This window comes from Mchenga conophoros, linkage group LG5 (genome assembly GCF_057382185.1).
Source record: "Mchenga conophoros isolate Kocher_MC1m ecotype Shallow Benthic linkage group LG5, M_conophoros_male_GT1.1, whole genome shotgun sequence".
Lineage (NCBI taxonomy): Eukaryota > Metazoa > Chordata > Actinopteri > Cichliformes > Cichlidae > Mchenga > Mchenga conophoros.
The window spans coordinates 30,420,063-30,441,547 of record NC_140530.1 but is presented as its reverse complement, the minus strand read 5'-3'; the positions used below and the strand labels follow the sequence as shown (position 1 = coordinate 30,441,547).

Genomic DNA, 21,485 nt, shown 5'->3' with positions numbered 1-21,485 from the left:
CACCTCTTTCTGTGCAGCACACCTTCCCCCTGGTCTCGGCATCCTACTAAGGGAAGGCGTGGCCATGCGATGGAAAACCTCCCCTGACACCACACATCCCGCCATTGCCCCGCCATTGCCCCCCCATTGCCCAACTTAGGCCGGGGAGCTATCTGGCCTAGCCTACTCCCCATACCAATGTGCTCAAAAGGGTCCTCCACTAATGGCAAAGGGCGCAAAGGTTTTTTTTGGTATGGCCGGTCAGTTGACCAGCTCACATCCCAGGCTGGACACGCACCATCGATGCAGATCCCCCCAAATGCACGGGCAGTAATTTGGGCCATAATTCATTCCAGAGTATTGTCATATCCCATAATCCCTTCCACTGGGTTATAATGAGCCGCCTGGAGATTCATTTCGCAGCAGCTCTTAGGCGCCAACAGCTGGGTGTGTTCCTCTTCTGTGCGAGTGTCACGACTCACTCGCTAAAGCCTATCTTTAATCAATACAAAATGCGGGTAGGTCAGCGCTGCATCAGGGCACACCGTGTGACCATCAATTCTTATCACTTGGTGAAAGGCTGAGCGTAAGGTGTCATCACGATGCTGTTCAAGTGGAAAATCTCCCATGGAGTGAATTACCGGAGCCGGCGGGGCCCTGTCATCTCCTTCTCACCAGAGTAAGTGTCCGACGACCCCCACGTCACCGCTGAGTGCAGCGCAGACACTACACGCCACTAAACGTTGTGAACACATCCCCAGCTGAACCACAAACCACACCCCGCCACAGTGATCTGAATGATCTTCATCTAAGTCAATGTGTCCAAACATAATTTAAAGAACAAACAATAAACAGTAGCACTTTTAGTGTTTTTATTAAGCACACTGAGGCTACGTCCACACGTACACGGGTATTTTTGAAAACTGAGATTTTCTGTTTTCGTTTTAAAAAATAATCCCGTCCACACTTAAAGGCAGAAATGAAGGAAAACACGGCTATGAACATGCCAAAGCAGCAGGTGGCGATATATTCCTAACCATGCAGAAATGTTGGCCAATCAGAAGTCTAGAAGCCTCGGTGGGAAAAAGTAAACAAAGCTGGGGCATAGAAACAGAACCGAGTCGTATGTGTGGAGGGACAGTAACTGTGTGTATATGTAAGCATTTAAACACTGCAGAGAGTAGAATTAACAGTATTGTAGAAATTCATTTGACCGAAACAATAACGTGGCGCACAGTGTGACGTCAAAAAATGCGCACACCTTTGACGCTGTGTTTTCTGCGTTTTTCTCGTCCACACGTAAATGCAAAAACGGAGTTTTCAAAAATATCCACCCTGGCCGGAGTTTTTAAAAATCTCCGTTTTCAGTGACCAAAAACGCCGTTTACGTGTGGACGAAAGGTGCAAACGCATAGAAAAATCTACTACTTATCCTGAACCTTTTCCAAATTGCACACTGTGTTAATGCCAAGCTTTTCTGTACAGCAATCACAGACTCCAATTAGACTGCACTGCAAGTCTTGAGTTCATGGCTTCTCATTATATTTATATACTAGTTTGCTTTGAATGTTTTTACAGAATCATCTTTGTTTCTTTTTCGTTCACAGCAACACCAACAGAGGGAAACACAAGGTGAGAGTTCTTCAAACAAAGTGGCTGTGAAAAATAAATGCGTTCTTCATGGTAGATTAGACACGTTGCTTTCCAAGGGCAAATGTGTAAAGTTCCCCGCAAAGTTGCAAAAGGGGAAAAAAGGTGAAGGCAAAAAACTTCTGTGGGGAAAAACAACAAAAAGTGAAAAAGGAAAGTTATTCGGTAAGGTTAAGGCTCTGTGTGCATAAAACAGATGCATGCAGACACGTTGTCATGGTATCTTTTGTGCTAATCTTTTCACTGCTGGGGTTCCGTGTCATCCGTTTAATGAAAACTATCTGTCAAGTGTTAAAATGTGAAGTCAGAGGTAAATGCTGGTGTCAAACACTGACATGCACATAAAACTCAGGAGAGAAGTGCTGCTTTGAGCCTAATAGCTGTAACGAGCTGATGTGCTGTCATAGCAGTGCTAAAAAAAAACACATTTCTACAATAACATTCGCAAAGTAATTTTGGCAATATTATTCTAAAACTGCTGACAGATTTAGTGGATGTGCTGACAGTCTTAACACCTTGATTGTGGAAAGTGCTATTGATAGCTTTTCTTTAAAAGGCAGACTATTGACTAAACCAAACTGGAAATGTGCACTCAGCACAAATCTTCCTGAATGAGAAATTGCCAAGACCTCGCTGTGACTTTATCGCACACACACAGGCACGCAAGCACACACGTATATAATCATTTATGAGCTCACATATGCACACAGCAGAAATGTACACATACAGACACGCTCACACCTGTGTACAAACACAGGCAACTTCTCTCAGCACAGGAAAGTCGACAGGAATCCAAACTATCAGCAGAGGTTTCTGAACACACTTCCTAGAAGCACAGGTGGGAGACCTCATGGTTTCCATCAAGCAAGCACAGAGGGTAGAGAGAAATTATTCTGATGAGATCTCAAACCAAAGGGGGTTTTTTGGTCTTTTTTTGTAGTTTTAATGTTTTTTTCATAGACAGAACTAAAAACAATAGAACTGCACACAAGGTCAGTGTGTAAAAGATAGTACAAAAAGCAGTATAAGCTACAAAGCTAAGAAGAACAAAAAACAGCTAAATTTTCCAGCACAATCCCCAGATATTTGATCGGAGCACCAGGGAATTCAGAGGCCAAGTCAATACCTAAATCTATTCCGAAACTATTTTTGTAGTAGAGTAAGAGCTATAATTCTGCCGAAGCACGACACTGATAAATAAAATCTAAATCAATGCTAAGACAAAGTATACTGCCCATAGCGTGCCTCTGCAGCCTTTTTTAAATAGTGTGTCCTGCTGCCACATAGACAGTCAACCACACGGTGTAACAGCAAACGTGACTCATCAGACCACGTCTACTTCCATTCACTCACATGCCTATTAAAGCACTTTCAACATAGGAGATGGGGTCAGTGTGGGCTCTTTGACCAGTCTGTCGCTACATATATCCACACACAGCAATCTTTCCTGTGTTCTGACACCTTTCTATCACTGACATTGTACAGCTTTTTTCTTAAATGTGTGCCAGAATATCTCTCCTGTGGGACTGAAACACACGGGTCAGTTTTTGCTCTACACTTGAGTCGTGAATCCTGAGTGATTATAGGTAGATAGAACTGTCCTTTTTTAAAGCAAACATACCACTTAGAATCTAGGATAATCTACCTCTTGATAAGTTCAGCTGTAACTATATAACCAGTGTAAGTCAAGTGTTTGTATATTGCGGCTAATTTCAGTGTTCACTTTATTTTCATTATTATTGACTGGCGCAATGGATTTTACCTTTGGGGATTTAATAGGATGACTGCCTTTCAAGCTTACGGTGAGTTCAAACACACCATGAGCTGAAATATGCTTTGGAGAAACTCTAATTCTGCCCGTTAGTGTCTGGGTTTCTGTTCTGTAAGTGACTTTGACTGCTGACCTCCCCGTGGAGAGCAGGAGGCAAAAAGACAGTTTCCTTAGTGGAATCAATAAACTATCAAATCATCATTTACTATGCAGACGCCTCACAGCAAATCATCTTAACTGCATGAAAGATGATTTCTGACTGCATCAATATCAAGGTCATTTCATGCACCTTCTCAGGAATGGATATTTTGTCTGCTGTTCATTTTACATTTCCAATGATTCAGAGTCAGGTACTGGATTATCATGTATTCATGGATGTAGAAAGTTTCATTCGTGAATGTCAAATATTATATGTAATATTTCCAAAAGCACAACAAAAATAAGTAAAATGTACTCCCCGTGGAAGAGAACCACGCAGTTAGTATTATGCGCCAAGTTATGCCGTGATCTGCCTCCTAATGTCCCTGTACACCCACACAAGCATATTCAGCTATTCTGGCTGATTAGACCACTCCTCAGGTTGGAGGCAGTCAGACTTCTGCTTGGAATTATGTGAGGACTCTGTGTACAGATATGAGTACATGGAGTCCTCCCCCACAACTCAGAGCAAAGCTAACAGGCGAGGGAGGGAGCTGTCATTTATAGTCATACACGCCCACACAGTTCTAAGAAGTCTAATCAGCAACAACACCAACAACAAAAAAAAATGGAATGAACTTGTGGGCGTTCCATATGTGCAGGGCTTTAACAGGTACCACAACACTTATACAATGAAGAATAATGGAATTCAATTTGTTCTACTCAAAGCAATAACAAAAACAAACACAGCCTGTATCCACAGGCTGTGAGGCTCCTGAACTCTCTGCCCCCCTCTCACGGACAATAACCATATCCAACTTCTTAATAGCAATGAACTGGTCTGCATTGGTGCATCATATCTTTATTCTCTTCCCCCTCCTGCCCCCCCCCCTCTTTCTTAAATAGATAACTATCATATCTGATATCATATCTCACAGTACAATAATATTGAATGGGTTGCATTGTTGTATTTTGTCATGTTTCTCAGGTCTTTGTCTGAATTTCTACGAACATTATTGCTAAGGATTGTCTTATTGCATTGGAGTCACACTGGGTTAAATATGTACACTTGGGTTTTAAGGGGTATTTATTATTTTCTTCTTTTTTTTGGGTTGTATGGAAGCCCCAAACGCAATTTCATTGTTCTTGACAATGACAATAAATAAATAAATACTAAAATAAATACTAAATACTAAAACACACGGGTCTTCGCAGAAACGCTGTCCCCGTTTTTGTAATCGACATGCACCTCACTGTCAGTACATGCATACATTTAGACTTGCTTCATTTCCACTAGGGAGACATTTGCAAAGGATAATGGAGAGAAACCAGGTCTAGTCTTTACTATGTAAAGTGTGCTAAGTTGATATATGTTATGATTTGGTGCTATATGAAGAAAACTAAATTGCATTGCAAAAAAGACTTGCAAAATTTACATTACTACATTAGGAATTATAGATGAGGCTAATCCTAATATACTGTATGCATCATTGTGAGTCAGGCAATCCAGTGATTTCCCTCTAGAACTGTATCAGCAGAAGCACTTCATACTTGACATCACCTCGTCATTATCTGTGACATGTCATCTGGCATTTAATGTTATAACGTCACAGTATCTCCCACTCAATGTCGTGTTTGGATGAAGTGCAAGCATGACATTATCGCAGGCGTAATGACATAATAGTAATGAGTTTACTTTCTCCACCACCCTTTAGTGATTTTCCCCATGGTCTGATCATAATCAAAGGCAACTTACCAGTTGGGTGACTCAGTAACTGGAACATCTGTCAAAAAGAGCAAAACAGCAAGCATGAGGCAAATTATTCCGAAGAAAATGAAGCACTACGTACAAACTTTAAAATGAAACTTTACCACGTGATAAAAAGACATTTTGTGACTCTGGTGTATTTATTATTTATTTACTACTCGTATGCAGAAATTTTCATAAACTAAATTTGTGTTTAGAATTTAAATAAACTCATGAGTGTTACTAAAAGTGAAGCAATATGTGTATAAACCACAGCTAAAAGTGATTTGCATGATTGTAATGTATTCTGATGGCATACGTTCTGTACAAAAAAAAAAAAAAAAGGTGCCCTTAATCAAAGGCTACAATCAATCTACTTTGGCACCTTTCACAAAAGCTTGAGTCATCCAAGTGAGGGAAGAATCTACATTTTAGCTGCTCTCAGCTCTCGATTACATAAGACCTCCACTACACACTGTTATCGACACTCAGAATTCCCCTACGCATCTCACAGCCCACTTAACGGATTACCACACATACTTGCTAAAAAAGCTTTTTAATTAAGGACTAATCACTCCACTTTGTCCAACAGAACTTCTCCAAGACCTAAATCTCCCTCTTTATCTGAGCATGTACTTACCAGGGCCTATTTGGCAACATTAGCCAGGTAGTAAATATCAGGGTTCATACGCCTTTTTCAGGATCAAATTCAAGCTTTTTAAGCACTTTCAAGGTCCCTTTTCAAACTTTTCCAGCACCGGCCTCAGTGTGAGCTTGAAGACATTTATAGTGTTTAAGTAGTTTAATGTGTAGGTGCTGATGATAAACACATTTTGAATGAAAGCCGGGGAACTTTGGTACTTAGCACAGAAACAAATGACTTGTCTTTGTGACCATATGGATCGGTCCCTCATATTACCATTATTTCACCCAAAGGCACCAAGTTAATACTCAAAAAAGCTGTACACACAAATATAAACAGTACTTGGTGACAACTTTGCTTTTAGCCTTTAACCCTCTGGGGTCCAGGGTATAACTGGATGTTTTTGACTACTTTTGATTTGGCCTCTATATTTCACCTGTTCATCTTGCCAATCTGTTATTTTCTCATTTTGACAAACTGTATCAGCACAATTTATCTAAATTCAGACAAAATTTTAAATACGAGTAGAAAGTGATATTTTTGACTGTAAAAACCACAAGCATGTTTAACGAATCATTTTCATAACTTGTAATGCAAATACAAATTGTACATTTTTAAAAAATATGCACAGTTTTGCAAACAACAAAGTTATATGGTACTATTTACCTAAAAATGCAGCCAAGGCTCAGACGTTTTTTTATATAACCATTTAAAAGTATGTACAGAACAATCAGGTGTTCTGCATCAAATAAGAAGGCACACAAATTATTTATGCAACTCCAAAAAAAAGTTTGTGTCCACTATAAAACAGATGAGAACAGCGCAGGGATAAACCTGCAGGTCTGACAGCAGGTGTGTCACTCAGCATTTACACTGCAATCTGCCTTTGGTGGCTTTTTTGCAGCAACTGTGACATTCACACTAACTACACAAGGCAACACACTAACTTGAGACTACAAACACATTAAAACAGCAGCCTACAGGTATGTTAGCGCACAGATCACCGACTGGCCGAGGCAGGGGCGGGATCACACGTTGAAACAGACACAAGGCAGCCCAGGCGGGGAAATTTTTCTTTTACATTTTGCGACTCATTTTATTTCTCTGTCTGGTAAGAAAACTATTCAATCAGATAGTTATTTGTGGTGAATGAAATAGTTACACTTTCAAGCACCACATCTGAAATTCAAGCACTTTTCAAACCTTGAAAATACAACATTAAATACACCATTAAAATTCAAGCATTTTAAGCACCCGCACAAACCCTGAAATATAAATGTATAGCGCTTTTCTAGTCCCTAAGGACCCCAAAGCACTTTACACTACATTCAGTCATTCATTCACACACTGGTGATGGCAAGCTACATTGTAGCCACAGCTGCCCTGGGGCGCACTGACAGAGGCGAGGCTGCCAGACACTGGCGCCACAGGGCCCTCTCACCACCACCAGTAGGCAAACATGGGGTTAGTATCTTGCCCAAGGATATTTGGCATGCAGCCAGGAGGCAGCCTGGGATCGAACCACCGACCTTCTGATTAGCGGCTGACCTGCTCTGCCATCTGAGCTACAACCACCCCCATACTTATATCTACATAAGTTCATCCAATTAGTTAACTCTGCTCTCTAACGCCTGTCTGCTTCGGGCAACAATTAAATCCTTTTAAGGAGAGATTAAATCCACAAGCAACTGGTTGAAGTCACTGAGACTCTGCCTCGCTACAGAAAACAGATTAGATCACATTAAGTGATGAAAAATCACATTTACATCTCAGCTTACCTGAGATGAGCTATTAGGCAGTGGCATAGTAGGTGCAGTTCACCGTTATGCCCAGGGGCAGTTTAATGGAAGTTGCGTAATATAACACAGGGCTGGAGCTTGTGGGTTTCACAGGTGAAAAATATCAAAACAGTAACCTTCACTTTTGTCGATAAGAAAGCTCCATTTTATTCCATTTGTACTTTCAGTGTACTTTTAATAGAGTTTTGTAACCAGAATAGGTATCATTTTGATGACTTGAAACGCCTGTACAGCCTGCTGACAGTCATTTTCACTTATACTGCTGACTTTATTCTATTTCATACTTCTACCTCACTACATTTGACAGACATTTATTTGCTTTTTAGACCAAAAGACAGGAGGATGTAAAACTTTGAATGCAAAGCTTTGGATGCTTATTAAAAACATTTTTATAAATTATACAGTATTTCCACATCTGGAAATTTTTACATGAGTAATTATAATCCATCCACCCATCCATTCATTCTCTTCTGCTTATCTAATTCAGGGTCATGGAGGGTCATGTGCCTACCCCAGCTGTATTGTAGTACTAAGAAAACATAACAATGAAAACAGACTAAGTACTATTATGAAGGTGGTAAATCTATGATGTAGGTTACACAGTCATCGTGTTTGCAAAAGATTCTTGGGAGAAGCCAGGAGGAGAAACACCCAGCCTCAGGGAGCAGATATTACACCAGATGCCCATCCCGAGGAAGGGAAAAAAAAGTCTGTGCCAAATCACACATGTGATTCATGTCCTGTCACAACCCCTTGGGAAACAAAGGGGCAGCTGAAAGTACCTACCGACTCTGTGTAATTCACTGAAGTCCTTAACGTCAATAATGGCAAAACAGCAAACATGAGGCAAATTATTAAAGAAAATGAAGCAGGTATGTACAGAAATAGAACTGTAAGATAAATATGCACAAATAACCACTGCATGCTGAAAGAGAAGCTCTCTTACCTATACTGGTGAATTTTACTAATAAAAATGAAACATACCTAGGGCTCGTCCGGGATTTGAACCCGGGACCTCTCGCACCCTAAGCGAGAATCATACCCCTAGACCAACGAGCCACGTCTATTACGCTGCTGCTCAGGCTAGAGGTGTTCAGAGAGTGTTCTGGGTGTCACGTTACCCGTTTTCGGGACACAATGCATAAAAAAGTAGCTATACGTCTAAGAAAAAGCATTGCGCATCTCTTACCGCGACAGTCTTTTACTACCTTAAAAGCCGATGACCGCTAACTGCTGTCCATGAACAAGTTTATGCGGCTACCCAGTACTGAGTTTGAGTAACGTCATATCTAAATATGCCAGCTAGTTTCGTCAATAATTTCAGGACATGGATTGGATTACTATTTTTTGTCGATGCCTACACGAGTAAATTACTTATTTTAGATATTTCTGTTCATATCCGTTTGTTTACCTGTGTCCATTTTAGAGGCTGTACAAGAAAGGCTAGCCTTACCGCGTGCCCAATAAAGCTGTTGATGCAGGGTTGTACATAGATGAAAAGACAGTTCGCAAAAAGCAAAAAACAAGGAATATAACTTCCGTAAAGAGCAAGTTAACAGCTACCCACACGATCGCCGCCCGAAGTTACCTTGCGGTAGCTCGTTGCTGTGAATGCAATCATATACAGTTATTATGCAAAGGTAGATTGTGTCTGCAGGCTGCTGTTGCTCTGTGACAAGCGTCGGCATGTTGGCTGGCGGTTTGTTAATATTTGAGGAGTGCCAAACATGCGGCCGGAGGCCACAACTTGGGTCCACTTTGGATGGCTAGCATTACGTTTTAATAAAATTAATATCTTCATCTTTTGTGCTGCTGCCAGCATTGCTGTGCAGGTGTGAAAATGTCTGGAAAATTATAAGTAATTCTAGATCTAGACAAGTTGTTTGAAGCACAAAGACTGTAATTGTCAGTTTTTGTGCCTCTCCACTGTGAAGCTTACATTGTACCGCATGGCAGTAGGCTCTCAGGCTGTTCATCATCTGTTTTGTAAATGGAAACTGCCTTAAATCAGAAGATAATTTTACAGGAAATAGCCTAATACTTTCTGATGCCTGGGGAATTTTTAAGCAAGCTGAGCAAGAGCGGCCTTTCACTTGGTTTTTTAATAAAATCCTCTTCTTAAATTAAAAAAAAAAATGTAAGGAAAAAAGGCATTTCTGAAGGTTATTTTTCTTAATATATGGTATTGCACAATCATTTCAATTGAGACCGACTTGGACTGTATGTAGTCCATCAGCCAAAGTGAGTATGAAATCCCATGGTTTTATCTGTTTGATGTGTGGCTTTGATATGTTTGATAGAGTTAAGTTTTGTAGTGGAAGATAAAAATGTGAGTAAATGGGTGGTCTTAAAAGGATTTCAAAGGGACTATCTGTTTCAGTTCAAATGTAAAATTGGCAAATCCCTTGACATTTAAAAATATCTAAAAAATAAATAAATAAATAAATAAATAAATAAATAGCACATCTGTTTACTATAAATAACTGTTTGAAGAAGCTGACTTTTCTCCTTAAAATATAATAACGATAATCACACAGCCCCCAGTGTACACATCAGATTGGCCAATTATTTATGCTGTTTTGTAGAATGTATTTATTATTTTACAAAATACATAACTAAGAAGCCACATGACCATTTGCCTGATACCCCTTTTACTTCTGGACACTAGTTACCTGTGGTAGAAACTGAAACTGGATCCTTGGTGGCAACGCCGTCTGGTCCAGCAGAAGGTGAAGTTGTAGTTGTGCTGTCAGTAAATGTTTGTGAGACGCTGCCTGATGTCACGTTGTCTTCATGCTTTGATGCGTGGACAGGTTTGACACAGTCTGTGACCGTCTTACTGTCTTCCTGAAGTTTATCCTCATCTGTACTGTCATCAAACTCAAACTCTTCTCCTTGCTCCTCGTCATCATCCTCTCCATCCTCTTTTAGCAGTTGCTGAGACACCACAGTAGACATAATCGCTGAAAAAGAGTGAAACGTCTAGTGTAAATGGTTTTGTTTATAGCATTTTCATAACAGATAATAACTTAGAGAACAAAACAAGAAAAAGTATCGTGTCCACGTAATCAAAAAAAGACCTCAGCATTGAAAAAGATAAGGTTACTTGACGCACTGAATGACAGGGTGATAATACACTCCAAGTAGAAAGCAGAGAAAAGGTGGTGGTTATATCATCCCAAGTCTAATAATAAGCTGCCCCATCAAAAAACATTGTGCAGACATTAAGTATGTTGTTTTAACTCTCATCACTGCAATTTTAATACCAGGATCAAGGCAAAAAGGTAAATAAGCTCGAAGACTGGAATGTCGTCTTAACTTTGCAAACATACCAAAGCTGCTTAAGAGACACAAAGAAGTAGGAGATAAAGATCTCTGTTGTACTAAACAACACCAAACTGGAAAAAATTAACTTTTAACCTTGCAGTGTGTTCAGAACAAAAGGATGAACACTGGACTTTTTGTTTTGGACATAAGATTCATGTACACTTTTTTAAATACTAAGGAAATGAAGTTATTCACACAACAGATAACTGTTTTATGAATGCATAGAGAACACTGTAAGAAGAAGCTGAATTCATCTTGTCTTCTCAATAAATACATTATGATTTTAGAATCTTTCATACTGGTACACATAATAAAGGCCATTTCATTGTGATTTCACAATCGCACTTTCAAAATTCTGTTTTATTTTGTTGTTTTATAATTTCTATGGCACACATTCCCACAAGGCACTAAATTGCTCCAATTATTAAATATGTTGTACTTACTCCATTTCGGCCCATTTTAGTGCACCACGGCTGAACCCAGCATCTGCTTTGCATTTCGATTAGCACCAAACTGCTTCCAGTGCTGGAACATTGTTGGGATTAGGGGGGGCAGTTTGTCAGACTGCTTTGGGAAAATGACAGCTAAACACGGGATGCACGGGAACACAGCCATGAAACATGTTGCTTGAGGATTGTAAAAATCATTGTGAGCAATTTTGTTTGACCTGGATACAAGGATAATGTCTGTTATGGCTCTCATTAGCTTTTACTGCATGCTGACAGCTCAATTTGGATGATGTTTATTTGTGCTGTGCTTCTGGTTTAGTGATGGCTTTCAATCCTAAAGCAAATGTGTTTGAAGAGTAGGTTCATTAGTTTTCATTGTAATCTTAAAACACCAATAACATACCAACGTGAACACTAGAGTGTTATTTTGTTCTTTCTTCTGTCCATTTTCCTTTTCGGGTAATTAAAATAACACAAAATAACTGAATGTGTTTTTAAGTTGGTGTTTTATTATAGTTCACTCTTTGCATTGCTGCTAAAAAAAAAGGAAAAACATTGCTTCTGGGAACACAGGATATTCTGCAGAGGAAGGCCGTAGACTAACTTAAGAAGCTATCGTGTTGATTCATCTGACTTACCTCATGTTAGATAAAGTTAAGCATGCATTTTTGTAGAGATTGGAAATGGTGATTTTGGAAGTGTTTTTTAAGGAACACAAGGACTGATTCAAGTCCCCAAAACTTAACAATAGTTTTAGGAAAATGTTGGAATATTGCTAACATTTGTGGGTATTTAAATTAACATAAAACAGAACAATTTAATAGAGAGCACAAGCCTTTCCTCAGAAACTGGTTCTCTGCTTGTTAACAACTGCATGCCAACACAGCCTTTGACCTCTTTCACAACCTCTGTACCACATACACAGTTTCTCCATTCGGCCCACTCCCTGGTCAACTCAACAATGACTCTTTTGTGGATGAAAAAACTTCTGTTCTGTCCTCCAAAAGCATTGTTTCTACATTCGTCACTGCAGTGAGGTACTGATTAATTCACTAGACATTTGGATCATGGCTGTGTAGCCTATGGCTGTATCTCTTTGTAAAAGAAAGGAGGATTTTTTAAAGGAAAGAAGTAGCAGGAATGCATGAATGTTTCAACGGGGTTTGTGCAATATCACAGTATTGCATTATGCTGGTGTATTTAGAAATCCCTTTTAAAAACATTTTTTTAAAAGACCCTCCTCGTTCTACTAAATTGATACTGGATTCCATGACCTGTATTAAGGTCACGCAATGTACATTCCTACATGAAAATGCCATCCGAGGGATGGTGGTGGAAAATTTAACCGAGCCTAGCTACCTGTTGAAATGTGAGACTGTGAGAATTAAAGTGTACCTAATAAAATTGGGGGGGTATTCTGAGTGATAAAGGTGAGCTAGCCAACACAGATACTGCTTTGTGGACTGTTTTAGAAAGCTGCGACTAAAGAGAGTAAAACCTCACAGGGAGAGAGAAAGGAGACTTACACTGATAGTGTCACTTACATTCACACATGTACACTCGACCACTTCTGGGCGTTACACACAAATACAAAAAAATGCAAGCAGAAAAAGAACATTATAAAACCACATCAGGAACCATTATGCAACCACACACATTTTCTCAAGGTGCAGAAGTCAGCTAATAAACGCACCACACACTGGAACAGTTGGGGTCACTGACTGTCAGCAAAGAATCTCTTCAACACTTTTCCGTTTGTTTGACAATTTTTAAGTGAGATCATGCTTTAAAGCTACGGCTTCATGAGCTGATGAATGACCTCTTATGAGAGGTACTTCCCAAAGTTTGAATTGCATACACTCATGTGCTCCGAAATCAGTGTCTTCCTAAGTTAAGCTAAGTGATAGCACTGAGCTACTATTACCCAAATAATGAACATGAGCTGGGTTGTTACTGCAATAACTTATCAGCAATGGTGTTTAACTTTTTCTTTATGAAACTGAATGTCTTAGTATTATTTACAGTTGAAAAAGTATGTCAGCAGAATTCAGCTGAGTGGTCAACAGTGACCCTTTTGGAAAGGCTTGGACAGATCCCCCCATTATACTTTTCAGTATTCATGTTTATAGCTATAATGGGGGAGGGGAACTGTTGGGGTACAGTGCCAGTCATTGACTGTAGCACCTGATAACATAATTAGTTTAATAGGGCTGTGCGATATGACCAAAATCTCATATCCCGATATAAGAATTCTATCGTCCAATAACGATATAAATCACAAAAATGTAAAATTTTCTGTAAATTCTGTGAATCTCGGGCAGCTCGTCTTGCGGGAATGAAACTACACATTTTTAGACATAAGTTGTAAAGGCCGCCGTTTTCTTTGTGAGTATTTATTACACGGCGTGCTGCGGGGAAAAGCCTGTTCTAACGTTTGAGTCTAAGGTTTATTTTTTAGCACCTGGCGGCTCTTTTTTAATTCTCATCCGTAAATAATCTGCTCTTTCACGTGATTCCGTTTATTTTGAAAAGTCTCAACAGGATCTTGAGCTTTATTGTGAAAGGTTTATGTGGAACATAAACAAGCGGACACGCGATGGTGTTACCGTCGTGGTTGCTAACCACAACGCATAAAAACAGGCGCTTGTCCATCCCTAGTGTGGTTATATAAAATATAACAGAAAGAGAACTTTAAGAAATTAATATAGCCACTACAGTGACCATCAAAACGATGAAAAAAATATTGCCGTAAACATTTTATTTTGCGACACCACGAAACAAACGATAGCTAAAATGAAACGATAGATGTTTTTATATCATCATCCGATATATATCATTATAACAGCCCTATAGTTTAACATAGTAGCCTATCTGGTGTCAGCTAGCCAAGTAGAAAAGTTCAATCATTTAGTCTGCCCACTGTTCATACCTTTCCTTTATACTGGTTCATTTTATGTATGTATGTATGTATGTATTTATTTATTTATTTATGTGAATGTAAATTTCACCATCTTTATCATACACATGCCAGACTGAAATGTCAGTAGGGTAAAAATATAAAATAGTGAAAAAATAAACATCAGCCAAGCTTAACACTAAGTTCACTGGAAAGTTTCTGCTGTTGTGCTTCCACAGATGAAAGCCTTACTGGATGGAGAATCATTCTCATTTCTTCACTATAGACTTGGTCTGAGCCAACACATGAATGACAATGGAAATATTGATGTTTATGAATTAATTCAAGACAACAGAATAGCTGGTGGTTTAAACAAAGGTTCTGCTTGTGAATACTAATAGAAAACCACAACTCAGAATCTTTAACTTGAAGTAGCCCCCTCAGAATTAAAATGACAGGTATTCTGAGCAAACTTTCTTTGAAAGAAAGCATTTGGACAAGCCATCAAAAAGATTCAAGCTTAGAAAAATAAAGAGCCCCAGGAGTGGTTCTGTGTGAAAGCTATTCTTGTGGGGAAAATGAGATACATCACAGAATAGAGATGAAACCAACTCCTACACACCCTGTCCCTGACCTACATAGGGCTCTGAAAACTCCCTCACTGTGCACCAAATGTGGTAATGAGAGGAGGGATGTATGTGTACAGGGAAAGTGCAAAATGCGTCCTTTTTAGGCTGTGCCAGGACACACATTTACAGAGTACCTTGTAGCTGAAACCTTGTCGTACTTTAAATGTGGCAGTTGTTGGATTTGCATATTTAGTATTGTTCTCGTCTGCATTTTATTTCCATTCAAAGTGTGCTGTCTTTGATTACTGAGTGAAATCTTGTGGGTCCCTGGCATCCAATTTGTGCTCCACGATTCCATCTCATCTCTCTATTGCAGTTTACTTAACAGCTTAACAAAGCAGTAAGGGTGCATAATTTTCTTTAAAAATTAAATTAAATCACAGAGTTTAAAGTTAGAAGACAAAAAACAACTGCTGGGCTTCATATTTAGTACTAGACCAAATACAGATAAACCTCACAGCCAACAGTCAGTGGCTGACTATGTTGTACATATCTATAGACAAAAGCAAAGAACAGCAGCTGGTGATGACTGAATAAACAGCATTGGAAAGATCCAACAGAGAGTCACTGAGAGCACCACTACTTTAGGGTTTTCCTTTACAGAAAGTGGCACACAAACACTCAGCAGACAATGAGAGACTAGCAGACCATTGACAGGAACAAACAGTGCCAGGCAGAGATGATTCTGCCGCTGGCATTCCTTCCTTCTTCATCTTTTCTTCAGCATCCCGGTGGACTTCCTATCAGGAGATATAAATGTGACTTGGCCAATTTAGTAACTGCAAACAGTTCTTTGAGAACAAACGGAATATGTCTTTCTTTGGCTGTCAAAAGGTGTAACAATTTGAGTGGGAGGCTGTTCACAGACATTTGTGGATTTCATGGATTTGCTTACACATAGACTTGCCCTACCAAAGACTTTGAACCCAGAAGATAAGCCTTATTGGTTTATACTTTATGAATGATCACGAGAGATTCACAAGGCGCCTGTGCCAAAGGCCAGGTGTAATACAATAACACACTGTAAGCACAATATGATAAGAGGGCTATCTTTACAGATTTTTGATCGTTTATTCCTACTTTCTCCCAGATCTGCTGTCATGTTTTCACTGTTCAGACATATGGGGATGTATTATTCATTCAAGAACCATTTTGGCCTTCATATGCCCTCTGCTGTACAGAGATTTGGTTGTAATGTCAGCTCACAACAGCACATTTGCTGGTGATGTCACATTAATCAAGGAAACAAAACAGTAGGACTAACTGTGACTTCCCCATATCCCATTTGTTTACACAGCACAATAGTGGGCAAGACAAGTGTGTCCCTTACTGTTCAAATGCTGAAGAGTATCCTGATCCATGAAGTAGTTTTTTTTAACCAAAACATAAAGTATGTTAAGATAAGATAAGATAAGATAACCTTTATTAGTCCCACACGTGGGAAATTTGTTTTGTCACAGCAGGAAGTGGACAGTGCAAAAGTTATGAGGCAAAAATTAGAATACAATAAGAATAAATACAGTACACAACTGTACAGAATAGAATAAAATAAAATACTATATACAGTAGAATAAAATAAAATAAATATACAATAAGATAAAAATAGAATACAAATACTATATACAACTGAGTAAAAATACAACGATGACAGAAAGGATTATTGCATATGTATGGATGTGTGTGCTTGATCAGTTAAAGTCTTTATTATGGAGTCTGACAGCAGTGGGGAGGAAAGACCTGCGAAATCTCTCCGTCCCACACCGTGGGTGCCGCAGTCTCCCACTGAAGGAGCTGCTCAGTGCTGTCACAGTCTGCTGCATGGGGTGGGAGATGTTGTCCATCAGGGATGACAGCTTAGCCGCCGTTCTCCTGTCACTCACCACCTCCACTGGGTCCAGAGGGCATCCTAGAACAGAGCTGGCCCTTCGGATCACCCTGTTCAGTCTCTTCCTGTCCCCAGCAGAGATGCTGCCGCCCCAGCAGACCACACCATAAAAGATAGCAGAAGCCACAACAGAGTCATAGAATTTCTTCAGGAGTGGGCCCTCCACTCCAAACGACCTGAGTCTCCGCAGCAGGTACAGCCTGCTCTGCCCTTTCCTGTAGAGGGCGTCTGAGTTATGAGTCCAGTCCAGTCTGTTGTTCAGATGAACACCAAGGTACCTGTAGCTGTCCACAGCCTCAATGTCCATACCTTGGATGTTCAGTGGTTGCAGTGGAGAATGCTTGTGCCTGCGGAAGTCTACCACCAGTTCCTTGGTTTTACTGGCGTTGATCTGGAGGTAGTTCAGCTGGCACCAGTCCACAAAGTCTTGAGTCAGTCCTCTGTACTCCTTGTCGTCCCCATCAGTGATGAGGCCGACTATTGCAGAGTCATCAGAGAACTTCTGCAGGAAGCACTGGGTGGAATTGTGGGAGAAGTCTGCAGTGTAGATGGTGAAGAGGAACGGAGCCAGAACCGTTCCCTGTGGGGCCCCCGTACTGCAGACGACCCTGTCCGACACACAGCCCTGAGTCCTCACATACTGTGGTCGGTCGGTGAGGTAGTCCAGGATCCAGGTAGTTAAGTATAAAATATCTGCAAAAATGTGTAAGACTGACTGACTGCTGTACCTGCATAGGCTTGAAATGGATTGTTGATTAATTCAAACTAGCCCAAATTACTGTAGTATCTATGTTAATTCCCTTCTCTTATTTTCACCTGTTCTTTTGCAAAACCATTACTGATGATTTTATGTGTAATCTGGGTGTCTCTATATGCCTTGATTTACCTGTGAGGTTAATAATACGTCACTAGTTGGAGGATTTGACAGAAACATATGTAGGAAAGGTTAAGTTCAATAAGTCCTGCAGTCAGCTATTAGAAGTGAATGAAAGCAATTATTCAAAGGTCTAGAGGAACATTTTAATCAATATGGTGTTATTCACCTTACAATACAATTTGTTAGAAAACAAAGGCCCAAAGACATTGCCTGTATCAAATGTTGATATATTTCCTCCGTATACATGCTATAAAAAAAGGAATTTCATCCAAGATTTGTGTAAGCACGACCTTAAACAGGTCATTCACACTCAAAAACCCTCCAGTGTGGTTGAATTAAATAAATTCTGTAGAGAAGAGTGGGCCAAAATTCCTCTGCAGTGATGTGAAAGACTCATGGTCAGTTATTGCTAACACTTGATTGCAAGGGTGCGGCACGCACATGATCCGAAGATTCAAAAAAGCCCTTTCCTGCCCAATCCGACCAGGCTAAAGTTATTACAAAAGCTTTTGGGGTGTTTAGCTGTAGACGGGAAGCCGTATTCCGTTGTGCGAAACACGGGGTTTAAACTATGATTAACGCGCTTGAGCCACGCTACGCGTCCACTTTAGTGGCAAGATCATTCCAAGCATGTATGAGCAGGAAAAGTTTAAAGTTATGGCTGAACTGTCCCAGGCATCTTCTGTTGCCCAACTACAAATGGGTGGATCTCCAGGGCAACGGAAAGCTACGTGACCGTGACAGCTCATTATGTCACAGCGGAGTGCGATATAATGAGCGGTATGTATTGTTGTAGGGTCCACCTTACAATATAAAGCGCCTTGAGGTGACTGTTGTTGTAATTTGACACTGTATAAATAAAATAGATGCAAAGCCCTATATTGTACAGTCATTTTTTTAATATAATTTCGTGGAATAAGTATTGAGTTTAATGTTTTTAACAGGCAAAAAATACTTCACTAAGTAAATGTTACATTTTTGTCTTTTTTTGTTGATCCGAAAATTGATCCAATCAGTGACTTAAAACCGTGAGCCGATCAGAACCGTGAGAGTTCTGATCAGTTGCACCACTAATAGCTTTTCTCCCATAGTAAATGAAATCAGTGTTTATAAACTGGGTTTTGTATTATCTTTGTTTATGCTTGTCTAAAAGTTTGTTTGATGATCTGAAGCATGTAAGTATGACAAATATGCAAAAACTAATAAGAAACCAGGAAGAAGGTTTTTTGCATTTTAGATTCAATGTCTCCAATGTCTATAATAATATAATGCATATAATCATCAAAAAAGACACGCCTGAAAGATCATAACATTTATCACAAGTGTTTCTAAATATCAAAGTTGTCTGATACATAAGGGGGAATTCTCCAGTAACATCAAATACTCAAAAAAAATCCCTGTGTGAAGTGCTATTATGAGCTTGTATGATGTATGCTGTAAGTGTTTTATTGATTTGTTCTTTGTGCACATTAAAGATAGTACAGACTAATGCTGGAGCATCCAAATGTAGCGGGAATAATTCCCTGTTGCCAATAAAAACTCTTCAGTGGCTTTCCTCTGAGTTCCAAGTAGATGTCAGTCTCTTCTATCTGATCTTGCTCCAGGCTAGAGCGTAACAATAAAAACAGCAACTGGGACCACAGAACAACAACAGTAACTACACTTAGTTAAATCTAAAATGTCTTATGTAAACAATCTCAGACAATTCAGTTTTTGATATGTGCAGCGACTTTCTTAGATTTCTGCAGTCTGCTGTTGCCTTTAGCATTAGATTTGACATTGTGTTTGTTTGATGTTTGCTATTGTGCACTTTAAAGTAACAAGGCAAACTGTCATTGTCGGTGACAAACAGGGGTGGCTGCTCTTTTGATGTGCCAATCAAATCAGAGATCACATATGAAAATGTGCTCCCAAATGAAAGAATGTCTTTGGTTTTCTTACGAAATCTCAAGAAGTTGTTTTAATAATAGTGCAATTAACACACAGCTACAGGTACCTTGGTGTTCATCTGAACAATAGACTGGACTGGACTTATAACTCAGACGCCCTCTACAGGAAAGGGCAGAGCAGGCTGTACCTGCTGCGGAGACTCAGGTCGTTTGGAGTGGAGGGCCCACTCCTGAAGACCTTCTATGACTCTGTGGTGGCTTCTGCTATCTTTTATGGCGTGGTCTGCTGGGGCGGCAGCATCTCTGCCGGGGACAGGAAGAGACTGAACAGGCTGATCCGAAGGGCCAGCTCTGTTCTAGGATGCCCTCTGGACCCAGTGGAGGTGGTGAGTGACAGGAGAATGGCGGCTAAGCTGTCATCCCTGATGGACAACATCTCCCACCCCATGCAGCAGACTGTGACAGCACTGAGCAGCTCCTTCAGTGGGAGACTGCGGCACCCACGGTGTGGGACGGAGAGATTTCGCAGGTCTTTCCTCCCCACTGCTGTCAGACTCCACAACAAAGACTTTAACTGAACAAACACACACATCCACACATGTGCAATAACACTAAGTGCAATAATCTTTTCTGGCATCGTTGTATTTTTACTCAGTTGTATATAGCATTCGTATTCTATTTTTATCTTATTGTATATTTTATTCTACTGTATATAGTATTTTATTTTATTCTGTACAGTTGTGTACTGTATTTATTCTTATTGTATTCTAATTTTTGCACTGTCCACTTCCTGCTGTGACAAAACAAATTTCCCACGTGTGGGACTAATAAAGGTTATCTTATCTTATCTTAAACCTTCCTGCAATTCCATTAAACATGTAATTTAATTGAAATCTTAGTTTCATTAGATCTGACAGAAAGAGACTAGTCAATACTACAGAGGTCAGGGTGCCCTAATCTTTAGTTCCTAGCGTTTCTTACGTTCCAAAATTAGATCTCTATACTTCCATAACTTAGCAGTTATGTGCAGAAACAACATAGAAGATTTTTTAAAAAGTGTAAATAGTGAGATGCTGAAGATGAAAATAGTTTATGGGGTGAAAAGAATAGGTGCATACCTCTGTTTGGAACAAGACACCAAGTTAATTATTTTACTCAGATTTGATGTTTTGGCTTTTTTGTCAGTACCGTCAGCAGTTCCAAATACACGAGAACATATAGCATAGTTCACAGAGTACATAAAGAGACTTCAAAGTACCACCACATTGCTGCTGAATTGCTAAATTAAAGAACACAGTTGTTTTCGCACAATTACATCAGTCAAATCAAGTTTTAAAAAAATCTATTTTCCAGTTCAGCTCACCGATTGAGCAGGCGACCATATGCCATATGGCTGAAATGCAGCATGGGTTCAAGTCTTACCCACGGCCCTTTGTTGCTCATCTTCCCCTGCTCTCGCCTCCTTTCCTGTCTACTCTACACTCCAAATAAATGCAAAACTCCCCCCTTAAAAAAAATCCACTTTGAAACCAAAGGGGAAAAAGGCGATCCTTAAAACCCCAGATCCTGTATGAGAAATTATATTTCTGACTGAAACTACTAATCAGAAATTCCAAGATTGTCAGGGTCAGACCCTGAAAACCCTACCTTAATTTAACCAACACTGGTTGTTTGTTAATGCTTTATGTCAAAGCTTTTTAAACTTCACATTTCCTTTCATTGTTCCTGAAGCAAAAACAAGATAAAAAGATATTCCCACACTAAGAGAACTTTTGAGTGAGTGCCAGCATTATCTTTGTTTTGACA

At 39.7% G+C, this 21,485-nt stretch overlaps 1 protein-coding gene and 1 non-coding gene across 4 annotated transcripts in view; both read right to left on the bottom strand.

Moving 5' to 3' along the window:
• arhgef10la (Rho guanine nucleotide exchange factor (GEF) 10-like a) overlaps window positions 1–21,485 on the bottom strand; it is a 117,716-nt gene that overhangs the window by 93,175 nt on the left and 3,056 nt on the right. For all 3 annotated transcript variants that reach the window (XM_085274820.1, XM_085274823.1, XM_085274822.1), the window contains exons 2-3: window positions 10,400–10,690; window positions 5,295–5,322 (exon numbers count right to left, since the gene is read on the bottom strand). In XM_085274820.1, the coding sequence (XP_085130946.1) occupies window positions 5,295–5,322; window positions 10,400–10,685 (314 nt within the window). In that variant the 5' untranslated portion in view covers window positions 10,686–10,690. The remainder of the gene's footprint in view (window positions 1–5,294; window positions 5,323–10,399; window positions 10,691–21,485) is intronic.
• Window positions 8,715–8,786, bottom strand: trnap-agg (transfer RNA proline (anticodon AGG)). The gene has a single exon. It is a non-coding gene; the product is annotated as a tRNA-Pro (tRNA).